We start from the raw sequence: 16614 nt of genomic DNA, 5'->3' as shown, positions 1-16614 counted from the left end.
CCCAGAAGCCATTTGATTTGTAGTACCAAATGGCTCAGAAACCATTGGCACTAGGTACTCCTTGATGTGGAGGTAAACATAGGATTGAAAACAGGAAGATTAAATACCTCTGAGCCAGAAAACAACTTATCTTTAGAAAAGGTAAAACAGGTGTCTGGCAAGGAAGATAGCACACACAGATAAGGCAACAACATATTACAAAAAGGAGAATTAGGTAAATATATGCACAATGCAGGCCAAATACTGAGACCTCAGCCTTCTTCCCTCACTCAGCAACCAGACTATTAAGACAATGGTTTAGAAGATTCTTCCATGGCAAATCCAGTATCTAAGCAAAAAGATTTAAACATACTGACATCTTTAGGTTTCCTCAAGGAAGAGTTCCCCCAAGAAACAGCCCAGCTAGACTAGCCTACAATAAAATCTGCAGTCAACTCCACCCATAGGCACAGGCATTCAAATCAATCCTCAGTGTCCCATTATTAAATATGACTACCCGAGCTGGGCACGGTGGCTCACGCCTATAATCCTAGCACTTTGGGAGCCAAGGAGGGAGGATCACTTGAGCCAATGAGTTCGAGACTAGCCTGGGCATTATAGTGAGACCTCATTCCTACAAAAAATTAAAAATAAAAAAAAATTAGCCAAGCATTGTGGCAGACACCTGTAGTCTCAGCTACTTGGGAGACTGAAGTGGGAGTATAACTTGAACCCGGGGAGGCAAGAGGTGCAGTGAGCCAAGATCGTGCCACTGCACTCAAGCCTGGGCAACAGAACAAGACCCTGTCACCAAAAAAAAAAAAATTTATATATAGATAGATAGACAGATAGATAGAAAGAAATACGTAATTGCCCAGCCAAGGATCACCAGACTTCTAAGGAAAGCTTCTAATAAGAAATATACTGAACAAAACCAGCAAACAGAAACAAGCAACTTGGAAGAAACAGAGACTATGTAAAGATGATAAAAAACAAAAAACTATCATGAATATATCCTCAGAGAAATAACAGAGGATATTTCACTCACGAAAAAACAGGATGCTATGAAAAAGGAACACACTCAGGTGAGGAAAAGAGTTCTTTCACTTACTCTCATAACAATTTATTAAATTTTTAATTTTTCATTTAAATATTTTAATATAGTTTAAATATTAAAATTCTGTATTTATTAAAATTAAGTATCAAACCTCTAAAAAATAGATTTAAATAATTGGGTCTAATATTAATGGAGAAAGGGGCTGGGCATAGTGGCTAACGCCTGTAATCTCAACACTTTGGGAGGTCAAAGCAGGTAGGTTACTTCAGTCCAGTAGTTTAAGACGAGCCTGGGCAACATAGTGAGACTCTGTCTCCAAAAAAATACAAAAATTAGCTGGGTGTGGTGATGCATGCCTGTAGTCTCAGCTACATGGGAGGCTGAGGTGATAGAAACACTTGAGCCCAGGAGGTTGAGGCTGCAGTGAGCTATGATCACACCACTGCACTCCAGCCTGGGTGACACAGCAAGACCCTGCCTCAAAAAAATGTAATAGTAATAATATTAATGAAGAGGGATGAAAAGATCACATTCTGAGACTTTCAAATTTTTCTTTGTACAAAGACAATGTACAACTGCAAGTATGCACACACAAATGCCAACATATAGCACTTGCCTATTTTCTTCCACGATTTCAATTAAACTCTTCTGCAGAAAATGAAGCACTGAAACAAAAGAATATGACAAACCAGAATTTAAAACTGTGAACTTCAACTTCGATAAAATATTTTATATCACTGTTATATAAAATGATACCATGATATAGAAACAAAAATTTAAAAGGAAGGCGCATGATGTACCTGAGTTATCTACAATGCTCTACCTATTGCCAAGAAACTTAAAAGAGCCAGTTCCAAAATGACTCATAGAAGCCATCAACTCATGGAACAAAATAAAATAATAGGACTTACCATTTTTAAGCAGATTATTAACACCTGCTCTACCTGTAGAGGAAAAATTGAACGCTGGTAAGGAGTTTCATGACCAAAATTAGTATCATTTAAAACCTATGATGTGACGAGAGGCGTTAGCCAGAAAAAGGACTAGAAAAGTGCTGCCTTACCCAAGTTAAAGTTCTCCATACAGGAAGATATATTGTCAATTACTTTCCTATAAGAGTATAAGTCAGTAGTATTCAATTCTTCCTGAAGACGAGAAGTAAAACGGTGTACAGCTTCAGGTAGAAAAAATTCAGGTAGGCTATTTAGTGAGCTAGAAAAAGAAACAAATATTAAAAATCTGACAATCTAATAGCCCCAGAATATGTGGGGAGGGAAGAGAATCATACAAATGTGGGAATACTGAACTAAACCTTCAAAATACAGCCAGAAAATTACAACTCCACACTACCATCACTGTAATTCCCTGACCTATCAGCTCATCTGGTCTCCCTGCTTCCATCTTGCTTCTCTCCCATCTCCCAGATTATTCTCAACAAAGTAGGCAGAGTGACGCTGTTAAAACACCATGTCAATTCTCTTACCAAAGCCTCCAACAATATCCTTCTCGGTTAAAGTACTAGACGACGTGTTTGCAGTGACCTACAAGGTCCACCCTACACAATCTGGCACTACCGTAAGCTCCTGACCTCATCTTTTTTTTTTTTCTTTTCTTTTCTTTTCTTGATTTTTAAACGGCATCCATCGCAATCCTGACCTCATCTTGATCCTTGTTCACTTAGCTCTAGCTAGATGGCCTTGCTCTGTTCTGACATACCAGTCTTTGCTCCTGCTGTTTCTTCTATCAAAAAGACTCTTCTTTCAAATATACTCAACAATTATTGCCTCATCCCTTTCAGGTCAATCTCAATTATCTTATCACGTCTGAGCAAAGCTATATGAAGTGACCATAGTATTTTAAATTGTAACCCTCACCCTATCCTTTATGTCCCCTTTCCTCCCTCCCCGCTTTTAGACAGCACTCATGCCATCTAATAGCCTATAAATGTTACTTATTTACTTTGTCTATTTTCTATCTTCCCCTTAGAATGTAATCTCCATTCTGGACTGTTTCATTCATTCTACCCCCAATTCCTAGAGGAGTGCTGAAACACAGTAGGCAGCCAATAAAAATTTATCAAATGAATAAATTAAACATATCAATTTTGCCTCAATTAATATAAATCAAAACTGATAGGCTTTGTTTTAAATATAACTGGACAGTTCAAAGTTTTTCTGGAAGAAAAGAATTCAAAAATGGGAATATTCAGAGTAAGAAAAGTCACTAGAGGGATGACTTAACACTGATACATAATTAAAACACATTATCAAACTATAGTAAATAAAAGTGTGGTATTGGTGTATGAACAAATGGACCCAAATCAGAAATTAAACCCATGTATATACGTGAACATATAACACAATATGGTGGTGTTCCAAATATGCGGGCAAAAATGGACTATTCAACAGTTTGGATAAGTGGTTCCCCATATAAAAAAGAAAACTAAATTGAATCCCTACCTCATACTACATTCAAACCTTAATTCCAGATGGACGTAAGGGTTGAGCAAAAAAAAACAGTATAAGGCCTGCAAATAATATTGTAAATAATCTTGTATTACAGAAAGCATATATAGTAAGGTATAAAACTCAGAAATCTACACACACAAAAATTAGCTGAGTTGATAACCAAAATAAAATTTTAATTTTTGTAAAGACAAGACACCATGAGAGAGTTTAAAGACAAGTAACAAAGGAATGTATTTAGCATATCATCTATACAGAAGTCTTATAAATCAAGAAAACATTCTAACAAGAAAATGTACAAAGGATATGAAATAAAAAAAAAATAGTCACTCAAACTCCACACATTGAAAAATGTTCAATCACATGTTCAATCTGGGATACATACAAATGTGGGAATACTGAACTAAACCTTCAAAATACAGCCAGAAAATTACAACTCCATACTACCATCACTGTAATTCCCTGACCTATCAGCTCATCTGGTCTCCCTGCTTCCATCTTGCTTCTCTCCCATCTCCCAGATTATTCTCAACAAAGTAGACAAAAATGTTCAATCTGGGATACATAAATTATAATGATAGCATCTTCACTCATTAGATTTTAAAAGATTTAAAGATTCATATTATCCAATGTTGGAAATATATGAAGAAGAAATAAGCATTCTAACTCAATTGGTAGTGTGGGGGAGTACAATTTAACAAGAATTTCAATAGGCCTAATTTTTGGTCCAGAAATTCTACTTCTTGGAATTTATCTCAGAGAAATACACATATATAATTATATACATAAGAATATCACTGCAATGGGGAAGTGATTACTTTAAAACATATAATATAAATCATGCAATATGTACCATACATAGATACATATATGTCATATATACAGTACATTTAAATTTTGGTATATTCATATTACAGATTATTTATAGCTGAAAAAGTAAGGACTGTTGGCGGGAATGTAAAATGCTGCATATTGAAAACAGTATGACAGTTGCTCAAAAAATTAAAAATAGTATGACCATATGGTCCAGCAAACCCACTTCTGGGTATATATCCAAAGAACTGAAAGCAGGATCTCAAAGAAATATTTGCACACCCATGTTCACAGCAGCATTATTCACAACAGCCAAGAAGTGGAAGCAACCCGAAGGTCCACTGAAAGATGAATGGATGAACAAAACACAGTATATACATACAACAGAACATTAAGCCTTTTAAGAGAAGAAAATCCTGTCATATGCTATAGCAGGGATGAACCTTAAGGACATTACGTTAAGTGAAATAAGTCAGTCACAAAAATACAAATATTACACTAATATGAGGTATCTAAAGTAATCAAATTCCTGAATGGGAAGTGACTGCCAAAGCCTGGGCAGGAAATGGGGAGTTGTTACTTAATGAGTACAGAGTTTCAGAGCTTTGCAGATGACAAGGTTCTAGAGATCATTGCACTGCAATGTGAATATACTTAATACTGAACTATATATAATTAAAAATCATTAAGACTCAAACATCGTATGTTCTCACTCATAAGTGGGAGCTAATCTATGAGGATGCAAAGCCATAAGAATGATACAACGGACTCTGGGGATTCAGGGGAAAGGGTGGGAAGGGGGTGAGAAATAAAAAGACTACAAATTGCTGGGTACAGTATACACCGCTCAGGTGATGTGTGCACCAAAATCTCAGAAATCACCACTTATTCACGTAACCAAATACCACCTGTTCCCCAAAAACCTATGGAAATAAAAATTAAAATTTTTAAAAAAGAATTCATGTAAAAAAAAAAAAAAGGTTAAGACTGAGGTTTTACGTTACGTGTCTTTTACTACGATTTTTTTTAAAAGGATTATATGACATGGAAATATCTCTAAGACATTCTTTAGTGAAAAAACAAGCTACAGAACATTATGTAGAATACAATCTCGTTTCCAGATACATTAAAAAAAGTAGAATGTAACACACATATGCCGACCTCAAAGAAAAGGTCTACAAAGATAAATACCAAAATGGTAAGTGACAATCTTTATTAAGAAAAGATAAGTCCTAAACAATGAAATGGAAGCCTTACCTTTTGTTTTGTATACTTCTATATAGTTTGAAATTTTTACACCAAGCCTATATTCCTGTGTTATCTGTGTAAATATATATTTAAACCAAGAACAGATAGGATAAAAAGACGAAAAAACAGCAAGATGACATTTAAACATAATCAATAAATGTAAATGGATTGAGGGAGGAGTTAGAAAACTACAGCCCACAGCCTGTTTATTAGTCCGTGACCTAAGAAGGCTTTTTATATTTTTAAAAAGTTGTAATTAATCAGTGAAAACAGAGAAGAAACCGTATGAATGAACTTTTTGTGATCTATATCAGTTCAGTTTTATCAAACCAAGGAAGGAATTTTAGTTACTTTTCAGTCAAATTCAACACTTTTTAACACCCGATTTCCCTTCCTTTTTTTCTTACCTTGCCAATACTTTCTTCAAGGGATTCTTTAGACTCAAAGAAAGATAAATGCCTGCTAAAATATCCAAACAACTTTGAATAGTGGGATCACACACGCCATTTTCATCTACTTTCTCCAGCAGAGGCACAATCTATAATACAAAACATTGAAGTAATTTTTCTCATATCAAGTATAGCAAAGTAACATGGTTCTAGATACTCTTTAAAGTCTCAATTGCTGGGCACAGTGGCTCACCCCTGTAATCCCAACACTTTCAGAGGCTGAGGTGGGCAGATCACTTGAGCCCAGGAGAGTTCAAGACCAGCTTGGGCAACACTGAGAAATCTTGTCTCTAAAAAAAAAATACAAAAATTGGCCAGGCATGGCGGTGCATGCCTGTAGTCCCAGCTACTCAGCTACTCAGGGGGCTGAGGCAGGAGGATCGCTTGAGCCCAGGAGGTTGAGGCTGTGGTTGAGCTAAGATTGCACCAGTGCACTCCAGCCTGGGTGAGAGCGAGACCCTGTCTCAAAAAAATAAATAAAACAAAGTGTCAATTATAAGGTGAAATATTTTCCATACTCCACTGTCAAGGATACCAATTTAAACACCTATTTCACTATTTATTAACTTTTTAAACTCATGTCCCCAGCTCTCTCTTTACCCTCCAGACCCACCTCCACAGAGAATCACAGACCTGTTAACGGCTTACGGTAAAGAACAGCTGTAGCACAATTTAAAAACCAGTAACAAACTTACTTGCTTTCCAAAAAAAAAACTATGTGTGCTCAAATGGTAAATCCTAATACCGAAATACTAATTAAGTATAATATTTATATTTTAAATTAACTTTTAAATGTGCCTGCTAAAAAGTTTTGAAGATTCATATATTTTAAAATTTATCTTCACAAAAGAGGTATGTACAATTATCTTCTACCTTATCTATTTACAGCTCAATTATGATAGAAGCCTGAATGTGGCTTCTATTGCTGTTTTGAATACGAGGATATTATACAATAAACAGAAAAGAAAAAAAATACCTATTTGTTAATGATAAACTGATATGCAATAATTAGGGGCCAAAAACTGTCAGTGATTTTTTAAAATCCTTAACAGCATGATACTCTTAAAAATGTATTCATGAATATCAATTCAGACTTACTTGTTTAACATAATGGATTTGTGACACTCCATCCGTGAGTTGTACACAACGTAACAGCAAAGAAGCTAGATTTTTCCCTTCCACATCAGCAAAAGCTACATAACATATACAAAAAAATTTTTTTCAATGATTTAACAGTAAGTTAAATATAACTTTGCCTTTGTTGTCCATTCTACAAAATTTTTTAATTATAAACCAAAGCAATAGGTGGAACATAGTCTGAAGACAGAATTTTAAGAAAATTTTTACATCCAAAACATAAGGAAAAACATAAAGAATTTGAATATTATATGCTAGGGGTCCCAGTGATTAAAATACTCTGCTTACAAACTAGAAAAAAATATATTATATAAGGGAAACCAGAAGTCACCTACATTTCAAAGTTTCAAGGTCCTGATGGCAAATGGTCAACACAGTAACTTGCATTTCTTTCTTCTTCTTTACACCCATTTTAAATAGAATTAACAGTAGTCACTGCAAGAAAGAAGACTTTAAGGCATTAATGTAATGTTTCTCAACCTCAGCACTATCAATTTTTGGCTGGGTTCATTCTTTGTGAACAGTATCATCCTATGCATTATGTTTCATGCATCCCCATCTCTACCCGTTAGATGCCAGTGGCACCCTCCTCCCTCCCAAGTTGTGATAACCAAAATACGTCTCCAAACATTGCCAAGTGTCCCCTGGGGGGCAAAAGTGCCCCAGAATAAGAATCACTGTCTAAGAATTTCTGATGTGAAGAAGAAAAATGTTTTAAGCTCAAGTTTATTACTGACTGAAGTTATTTTACCTACTATGACTCAGTCTTTGTATTTTAAAATATAGCAAACTTTCCTTTTAGTGAACACACACACCAAAAAAACCTAGCATAGTTTTTCCAAAAATAAAGTACTTCAAACTAACCTCAGTGACTTGTTAGACTAACAGGAGGTACCACCATGTACTGATTTCTGCAAAAATGAAAAAAAAAAATTTTTTTAATATTATTCTCTTGAGTTTGCTTTTATTGATACTTAACAAATCAACTGAAAGACTACACGACTACACACTAATAGTACCACGCCATCTGGAAAGAAGTTGGTAGCGAAATGTCATAGGGCTCTTTTCTTGATGCAGTTAGCATTTTTAGCAGTATTTATGATGAAAATATTAGAGGATATAATGTAGTACATGTATAAAACTAATCTGAAAGGACATGTTGAATGATGCAATCAGGAATAAAAACAATAAACTGAAATAATGAGCAATACGAAATTTACCAAGATGAAATAGAAATAAATGTAAAGGGCTGCATTTAGTTTAGGGGAAAAAACTCAGAAATAGAGGCTGGGGAGGCAAAACGTAGTTTGAAACAGCTCAACAGCACAAGATGACAGCCAAAAACCACAGAAGTCAGCCATAACAGAGCGCATGATTTTATCCAAACAGGTCAGGTGACATGTATAGCGCATTAGGTGCAGCGCTGGTGGCCATACTTTAAGGAGCCGTAACAAACAATGTAGCTGATTTCTGAAGGACCTAGAGAGAACCTCCTTCAGAGAACAGCTCAGTTAACCAAAGGTGTTTGGCCTGGAGAAAAGTCAACAGGACAAGAGCCTTAAAACAGCTACTAGACTGTTTTGGAGAAAAAGGGAGTAGATTTATTTGTATACTATAGACTTATTGTCTTGCTATTAGTAAAAGTTAGTACAAGCTACAGGGAGACAGACTCCAGATCAATACAAAGGAAAAGCTCTATGTTCCCACTAAGGACTGGGCTACCTTTTAAACAAAGAATTTCCCAACACCAGGAATATTCGAAGAGAAGATGACTGAATATTTTGTCTTGGACTCCTGAAATAGCCCCCTAACTGGTCTCCTAACTTCTGCACTTACCTCCAAAGAGCCCATTCTGTTTACAGTCATCAGAGCAATCTCTTTAAAAAAAAAAAAGCTCTCATCAAATTGAATTACTTACTCTCTTCCTTAAAACTTTCCAAGGGTTTCTAAATACACTTAGAATAAAATTCAAACTTGAGGCTGGGCATGGGGGCTCGTGCCTGTAATCCCAGCACTTTGGGAGGCCGAGGCGGGTGGATCTCCTGAAGTCAGGAGTTCAAGACCAGCCTGGCCAACATGGTGAAACCCCGTCTGCACCAAAAAAAAAAAAAATACAAAAATTAGCCGGGTGTGGTGGTGGGCGCCTATAACCCCAGCTACTCCGGAGGCTGAGGCAAGAGAATCGCTTGAACCCCGGAGGCAAAAGTTGCAGTGAGCCGAGATAGTGCCACTGCACTCCAGCCTGGTGACAAGAGCGAAACTCCGTCTCAAAAAATAAATAAATAAATAATAAAAACTTGAGATTTTGCCCTTCCAGGCCCTAAATAATCTGGCCCTGCCTTCCTCCACTCTTCATCTCAAACCAATCTCCTCTTCACCATCTCAAGAGCTTTGCACTTCCTCATGCTCTTATTCTCACCTAAGAGGCTTTACACTTCCCAGTATCTCTGCCCCTTAATGTTCTTGCAAGACTGACTCCTTCTCACCATTCATGTTTCTGCTGCAATATTACCTTCTAAAAGCCTTCCATGACCACTCTATCTAAAATCTCACCAATCCAACACACGTAGACACCATTTCCGTTAATTTTCTTCATAGCACTTACTAGTACCAGAAATTACCCTAACGTGTACATTTGTGTATTGTCTGTCTCCCCTAGTAGCAAACTGAAAGAAGGCAGCAACTTTAATCTGTTTTGTTCATGTTTCAGTCCTCAATTCCTAAACCAGTGCCTGGCACATAGGTGTTTAACAAACACTTGACGAAGAAACAAATTAACAAACATTTGTCAGAGATGTTCTAGAAGAGATACATGTCTTTAAGGGCAGGAAGGTGGACTACCTGGTTTCTAAAATCCATTCTACACCTAAGTGACATTCTACATCTTAAGAACCTATGGTCTGTTTGGGAAGTAAGAAATCAATACAGTAATGGCAGGTGAGCAACCACTTAACCAAAAATGGACGCAGCTAGGAAAGTGTCAACAACAGAGTAATTTGTAAAGGGACAGTCAGATCTAGCGGAATTGAGGCACGCTTCCTAAGAAAGTAACCACTGTACAAATCCAGAAGAGATTGGGAAACGTAACTAGGGAGACTATTCTCTGGTGAAAGGTAAGCAAGTTTGCAGGAGGATTTGCTCTTGCAATTCTGAGGGCTCTACAAAAGCAGACTCGGTAATTATGCCTGCTCAAACGTGTGTCTTGAAGAACCTGGGTCCCCCAGGGGGTAAATCCCCTGTCTACCGCAAGGCCAGAAGGTGCCCAGTAAATTACACTCCTCCTAAGTCCCACTTACTGCTTCCCTTTAGAACGCTGCTTCACTCTACACCTTCCTGGCTGACTCCCACAAACATTCTCTGGGCGATTTCTGAACCACGTGGAGTTGAGGAATGACAGTGGGAGAAAGGGGTTAAAGTGCTGTCTCCATGGAGACCTTAGCGACCGGAAATCAGTTTCACAGCCGCCGAATCCTAGCGATACCAAAAATTGGGAATTAGTGTGGCTCGCCAGACGGCCCTAGCAAAACTGGCCGAGCCGAGCGCAAAGTCACGCGCTACCGCGGGTCTGGCAGGCAAGACACCTGGGAGCCAAACCTCGTGCCCGTCGGCGTCTGAGAAGAGTCGGAGGCGCCTGGTCAAGTCTCGGAAGCAGGTCTTCTTCTACGGCGTCTCCGAGACTCGTAACGCGGACCGCGGTAGACTACCGGGTCAGGGCGAAGAGAGGGAGGGAGGGGTAACCTGGGGGAGTCATCGCGAGAATTGACCAAACGCAGCTCCTCCAATCAGGAGTTCGACGGTGTCGTGACGTCACCGGGGTGGGCGGTAGCTATCGGGTCAGCGCAGCGCGTTCCTCGTGGTGTTGGGGCTGACCGGCCGTCTTGCGCACACGTGATTCTCTTCACATGCTTGGACGCCTGGGAAGCGCTTTTGTCCTAGTCCAGACCTTCCACCTTTCTCCCACTCTGTTGGCCCAGTGCAGAGTCTAGGAGAAATCTACGTGAAGTTTAGAGCCTGCGAGATGGAGCAGAGGGTTGGGCGGCGACTGAACGGAAGCCATGAGAAGAATTCGGACTAAAATGAGAAGTGCTGTACCAACGTGTGCCAAAGCGCATTTGTTCATTCAATGGATAGCGAGCTTTACTGTCAGAGCGTCTCCAGGCGCTAGCCTTGGAAGTTATCCCCTACTGAGGATACATATATTACGCAGCACATACAAATTGTCAGATGGTTCAGTCCTTGAAAAATACAACAACTTGATGTCACTGGGAGTTGCGAAAGGGGCCAAGATCAGGAAATAGACCTGATACTATCATCAGGAGGATTAATTTGGAAAATAGAAACATGTCAGTTCCCTAAACGTTAATGACAAGTTTTTAATAATTATTTTCCGAATTTTTTATTATTACCTTGCCTTGGTTTTCTTTGTAGCTTTACCACGTATGTATGTATCACTATCTTGTTTTGTTCAATTTTGAACTTTTTGGAATTGTGTATGTATTCTGCAGCAATTTGCTTCTTTCAGCATTGCTTTTCGTATTCACCTACATAAAAGCAGGCGGCTGTGGTGCTCTTCGCCCAGGCTGGAGTGCAGTGGTGCTATCTCGGCTCACTGCAACCTCCGCCTCCCAGGTTCAAGCGATTGTCCTGCTTCAGCCTCCTGAGTAGCTGGGATTACAGGCGCACGCCACCATGCTTGGCTAATTTTTGTACTTTTTTAGTAGAGACAGGGTTTCACCATGTTGCTCATGCTGGTCTTGAACTCCTGACCTCGTGATCTGCCCGCCTCAGCCTCCCAAAGTGCTGGGGTTACAGACGTGAGCCACGGCGCCCGGCCCGTAATTTTGCATTGTTTAATATACTTCATTATGTATCCATCCTGCTGCCTCTTATCGTGGATTATTTGCAGTTTTTGCTCTAACATTGCTGCTGTGAACTATGTTGTGCATGTCAACTGGTGAGTGTGAGCAGACGGTAAATATGTTGTACATATCAGCTGGTGAGTGTGTGCAGATGGTTCTCTACCATAATTTTTTGTCATATTTTTGACTCGGACTGATAGTAAGAAATACATTGTAGACTTTGAAACTGTGGACATATAAGTATTCACACATAACTGAAGTAAACATTTCTTGAAATGCTACTTTACAGGAGCTGTGAGATTTTATTTCCTTTTTTTTGTAAATTATGGTAAAATACACAACAAAATTTATCATTTTAACTATTTTTAAGTTTTATGCTTTTTAAAATATGTATATTGTTTCAGACCTACTAATTATATAACTCAGTGGGTCTGAACCCTTTTTTTGTTCTGACCAAACCATTTTAAAGGGGCAGACACTGCAACTCTTCACCCTACACAGTGAGAGGTGGGCTAGGAGGCAAACATAATAAACATATGTTGAAAGGTGAAATTACTGTTAAAACTTAAGACAAATTAACAGGGTTTAACTGAGCAAGGGGAAAAATGATTCTCAAATCGGGCAGCCTCCAGAATCATAGCAGATTCAGAGAGACTCAGAGAGACTCCAGGGATGCCTCGTGATCAGAGCACGTTTATAGACAAAGAAAGGAAAGTAATGTACAAAAAACAAGTGAGGTACGGAAGCAGCTGGATGTGTTACATACAGCTTGGCGTTTGCCTTACCTGAGCACAGTTTGAACAGTCAGCATTGTATGAATAGTTGAAGTATGGCTGCTGGGATTGGCTGAGACTCAGCTATTGTTACAGAAGTACACTCCTAAATTAGGCTTTCAGCCTTGTCTACCTACTAAGTTAAGTTATGGTTCATCCATAAGGACTCAAATATGGAAGTACAGAGGCTTTCTCAGGCCATATTTAGTTCAATTTAACACCGCCATGGAAAAAATAGGGGAATGGAAAGTGAGAGTATAGGGGAGATACGTTGCAACATTAAATGGGATAGTCAGAGTAGGCCTAATTGAGTCAAGATTTGCAAGAGACATAGACACTTGGGGAAGGGGAAACCTTCCATACAGAGGGAACAGCCAGTACAAAGTTTCCAGGGCAGGACTTGCCTGTTCGGAGAATAGCAAGGAGGTAAGAGTGGCCGGAGCCAAGCAAGGTTAGTAAGGAGTGGGACAAGGGGCTTTGGATTATGTAAGGCTTTCACGTTATTTTATGGATTCTTTCACTCATCAGTGAAATGAGGAGTGATTTTGAGCAAAAGAATAATAAGATTTAATGTACATTTCAAAATAATCACTGGAGCTACTTTGTTAAGAAGAGACTGTAGGTCGGACGTGGTGGCTCACGCCTGTAATCCCAGCACTTTGAGAGGCTGAGGAGGGCGGATCACCTGAGCTCAGAAGTTCAAGACCACCCCGGGCAACATGGTGAAACCTTGTCTCTACAAAAATACGAAAAAATTAGCTGGGCATGGTGGTGTGTGCCTGTAGTCCCAGCTACTCAGGAGGCTGAGGCATGAGAATTGCTTGAGCCCCGGGGGCAGAGGTTGCAGTGAGCTGAGATTGTGCCACTGCACTCCAGCTTGAGCTGCAGAGTGAGACTCCATCTCAAAACAGAAAACAATAAGAGACTGTAGAGCCTGCAGGAAGCCCAGTGAGGCTGTTGTGGTAAACTAGGCAGGCAGGATGCTGGTGGAACTGGCCAGGGTGGTAGCAGTGGAGAATGGGAAGTGGACAGATATTGGATGTAATCTGAAAGTAGAGCTAACGGGATTTTTTCTGAAGGATAGAATATGGGTATGAAGAAATGAAGAGTCAAAGATGAGTCCAAAGTTTCTGGCCTGAGCACCTGGAAGGATGAAGTTGCCAAAGTTTACTTGGAGCAGATTTGAATGGGTTTAAAAGAGACTGGGAAGAGAGGAATCGGCAAGATCAAGCAAAGGCAACTCCTTCTAGTCCTTCTAATACACAAGGGGTAGATAAATGGAAGGTAACACGTGGAGGAAGTATACTGCAAAAGTAATCTACAAACCCAATGCAATCTCCATTGAAATACCACCATTATTCCTCACAGAATTAGAGAAAACAATTCTAAAATTCATATGGAACCAAAAAAGAGCCCGCATAGCCAAAGCAAGACTAAGCAAAAGTAACAAATCTGGAGGCATCATACTACCTGATTTCAAACTATACTACAAGGCCATAGTCACCAAAACAGCGTAGTACATAGGCACATAGACCAGTAGAACAGAATAGAGAACCCAGAAATAAACCCAAATACGTGTGACCAACTGAACTTCGACAAAGCAAACAAAAACATAAAGTTGGGAAAGGACACCCTTTTCAACAAAAGATGCTGGGATAATTGGGTAGTCACATGTAGGAGAATGAAACTGAATCCTCATCTCTCGCCTTATACAAAAATCAACTCAAGATGGATTAAGAATTTAAATCTAAGACCTGACACTCTAAAAACTCTAGAAGATAACTTTGGAAAAACTCTTTCTGACATTGGCTTAGGCAAGGATTTCATGACCAAGAACCCCAAAACAAATACACTAAAAGCAAAGATAAATAGTTGGGACTTAATTAAACTAAAGAGCTTTTGCACGGCAAAGAACAGTCAGCAGAGTAAACAAACAACCCAGAGAGTGGGAGAATGTCTTCACAATCTATACATCTGACAAAGGACTAATATCCAGAATCTACAACAAACTCAAACAAATCAGTAAGAAAAAAACAAACAATTCCATCAAAAAGTGAGCTAAAGATATGAATAGCTAATTCCCAAAAGAAGGGCCAGGCGCAGTGGCTCACACTTGTAATCCCAGCACTTTGGGAGGCTGACGCAGGCAGTTCACCTGAAGTCAGGAGTTCGAGACCAGCCTGACCAACATGGAGAAACCCTGTCTCTACTAAAAAATACAAAATTAGCCAGGCATGGTGGCGCATGTCTGTAATCCCAGCTACTCAGGAGGCTGAGACAGGAGAATCACTTGAACCCGGGAGGTGGAGGTTGCAGTGAGCCGAGATCTCCTCATTACGCTCCAGCTTGGGCAACAAGAGCGAAACTCCGTCAAAAGAAATTAAAAAGTAAAAAAATAAATAAGAAGAAGATACACAAATGGCCAACAAACATATGAAAAAATGCTCAACATCACTAATGATCAGGAAAATGCAAATCAAAACCACAATGCAATACCACCTTACTCCTGCAAGAACAGCCATAATCAAAAAAATCAAAGAACAGTAGATGTTGGCATGAATGTGGTGATCAGGGAACACTTCTACACTGCTGGTGGGAATGTGAACTAGTACAGCCACTAGGGAAAACAGTGTAGAGATTACTTAAAAAACTGAAAATAGAACTTTTGATCCAGCAATCCCACTACTGGGTATCTACCCAGAGGAAAAGTTATTATACGAAAACGACACTTGCACATGCATGTTTATAGCAGCACAATTCACAGTTGCAAAATCTTGGAACCAATCCAAATGCCCATCAATCAACGAGTGAGTAAATAAACTGTGGTATATATACAATGGAATACTGCTTGGCCATAAAAAGGAATGAGTTAACAGCATTTGCAGTGACCTGGATGAGTTTGGAGACTATTATTCTAAGTGAAGTAACTCAGGAATTGAAAATCAAACATCATATGTTCTCACTGATAATTGGGAGCTAAGCTATGAGGACAGAAAGGCATAGGAATCATACAATAGACTTTGGGGACTTGCGGGGAAGAGTGGGAAGGGAGCGAGGGATAAAAGATGACAAATAGGGTGCAGTGTATGCTGCTCGGGTGATGGGTGCACCAAAATCTCACATCGCACAGACCACCACTAAAGAACTTACTCATGCAACCAAATACCACCTGTACCCCGATAACTTATGGGAAAAAATAATAAAGTAAGTCAATCAATAAATAAAATCCCCCCCCCGCCACCACACACACACACACACACACACAAAACCACCACCAACAACAACAAAAAAACCCTACGTTCTCATAGAAAATCATCTGTTACTTTCCAGACAGACAAACCCCAATTATTTCCAGGTAACAGAAGTTTGGTTTTAAAGGTTGAAATAGCGACATCTTTGAAGAAGATATCCTCTTTTTTGCTAGACATCTGGTGGCATTACCAACTTGAGACCACTTTAAATTCTCTGCTTGAAGTTTTTCAGGACACAATAGCATTAATTTGAACTACAAACTTTCATAAAGTATGTATTTTATTTGTGAAAATGTGTTCCAAGGAAATTTTTAAAGGATCCTTAGTATATAAAAGTGTAAATGAAAACACTTGACAAGGCCTGGTGCGGCGGCTCATGCCTGATAATCCCAACACTTTGGGAGGCCAAGGCAGGTGAATCATTTGAGGTCAGGAGTTTGAGGCCAGTCTGGCCAATATGGTAAAACCCTGTCTCTACTGAAAATACAAAAATTAGCTGGGCATGGTGGCGGGCACCTGTCATCCCAACTATTCAGGAGGCTGAGGCAGGAGAATCGCTTGAACCCCAGGAGGTGGAGGTTGC

At 39.2% G+C, this 16614-nt stretch overlaps 1 protein-coding gene across 24 annotated transcripts in view; it reads right to left on the bottom strand.

The window, feature by feature from the left end:
- The window catches only part of THADA (THADA armadillo repeat containing), a 356821-nt gene extending 345950 nt beyond the window's left edge, over nt 1-10871 (bottom strand). For 16 of the 24 annotated variants that reach the window (XM_015112241.3, XM_015112242.3, XM_077959651.1 and 13 more), the window contains exons 1-8: nt 10743-10871; nt 8013-8059; nt 7484-7583; nt 7110-7204; nt 5970-6100; nt 2100-2248; nt 1948-1980; nt 1653-1701 (exon numbers count right to left, since the gene is read on the bottom strand). In XM_015112241.3, the coding sequence (XP_014967727.3) occupies nt 1653-1701; nt 1948-1980; nt 2100-2248; nt 5970-6100; nt 7110-7204; nt 7484-7559 (533 nt within the window). In that variant the 5' untranslated portion in view covers nt 7560-7583; nt 8013-8059; nt 10743-10871. Of the gene's footprint in view, nt 1-1652; nt 1702-1947; nt 1981-2099; nt 2249-5969; nt 6101-7109; nt 7205-7483; nt 7584-8012; nt 8060-10444 lie in introns of all 24 variants that reach the window. The other 8 variants (XM_077959639.1, XM_077959645.1, XM_077959653.1 and 5 more) reach the window with 3 other exon arrangements.
- Between the last annotated feature and the right edge of the window lie 5743 nt (nt 10872-16614).

Source organism: Macaca mulatta, chromosome 13 (genome assembly GCF_049350105.2).
Source record: "Macaca mulatta isolate MMU2019108-1 chromosome 13, T2T-MMU8v2.0, whole genome shotgun sequence".
NCBI classification, from domain to species: domain Eukaryota; kingdom Metazoa; phylum Chordata; class Mammalia; order Primates; family Cercopithecidae; genus Macaca; species Macaca mulatta.
The sequence above is the reverse complement of the archived record's forward strand: the minus strand, read 5'-3'. Positions and strand labels throughout refer to the sequence as shown.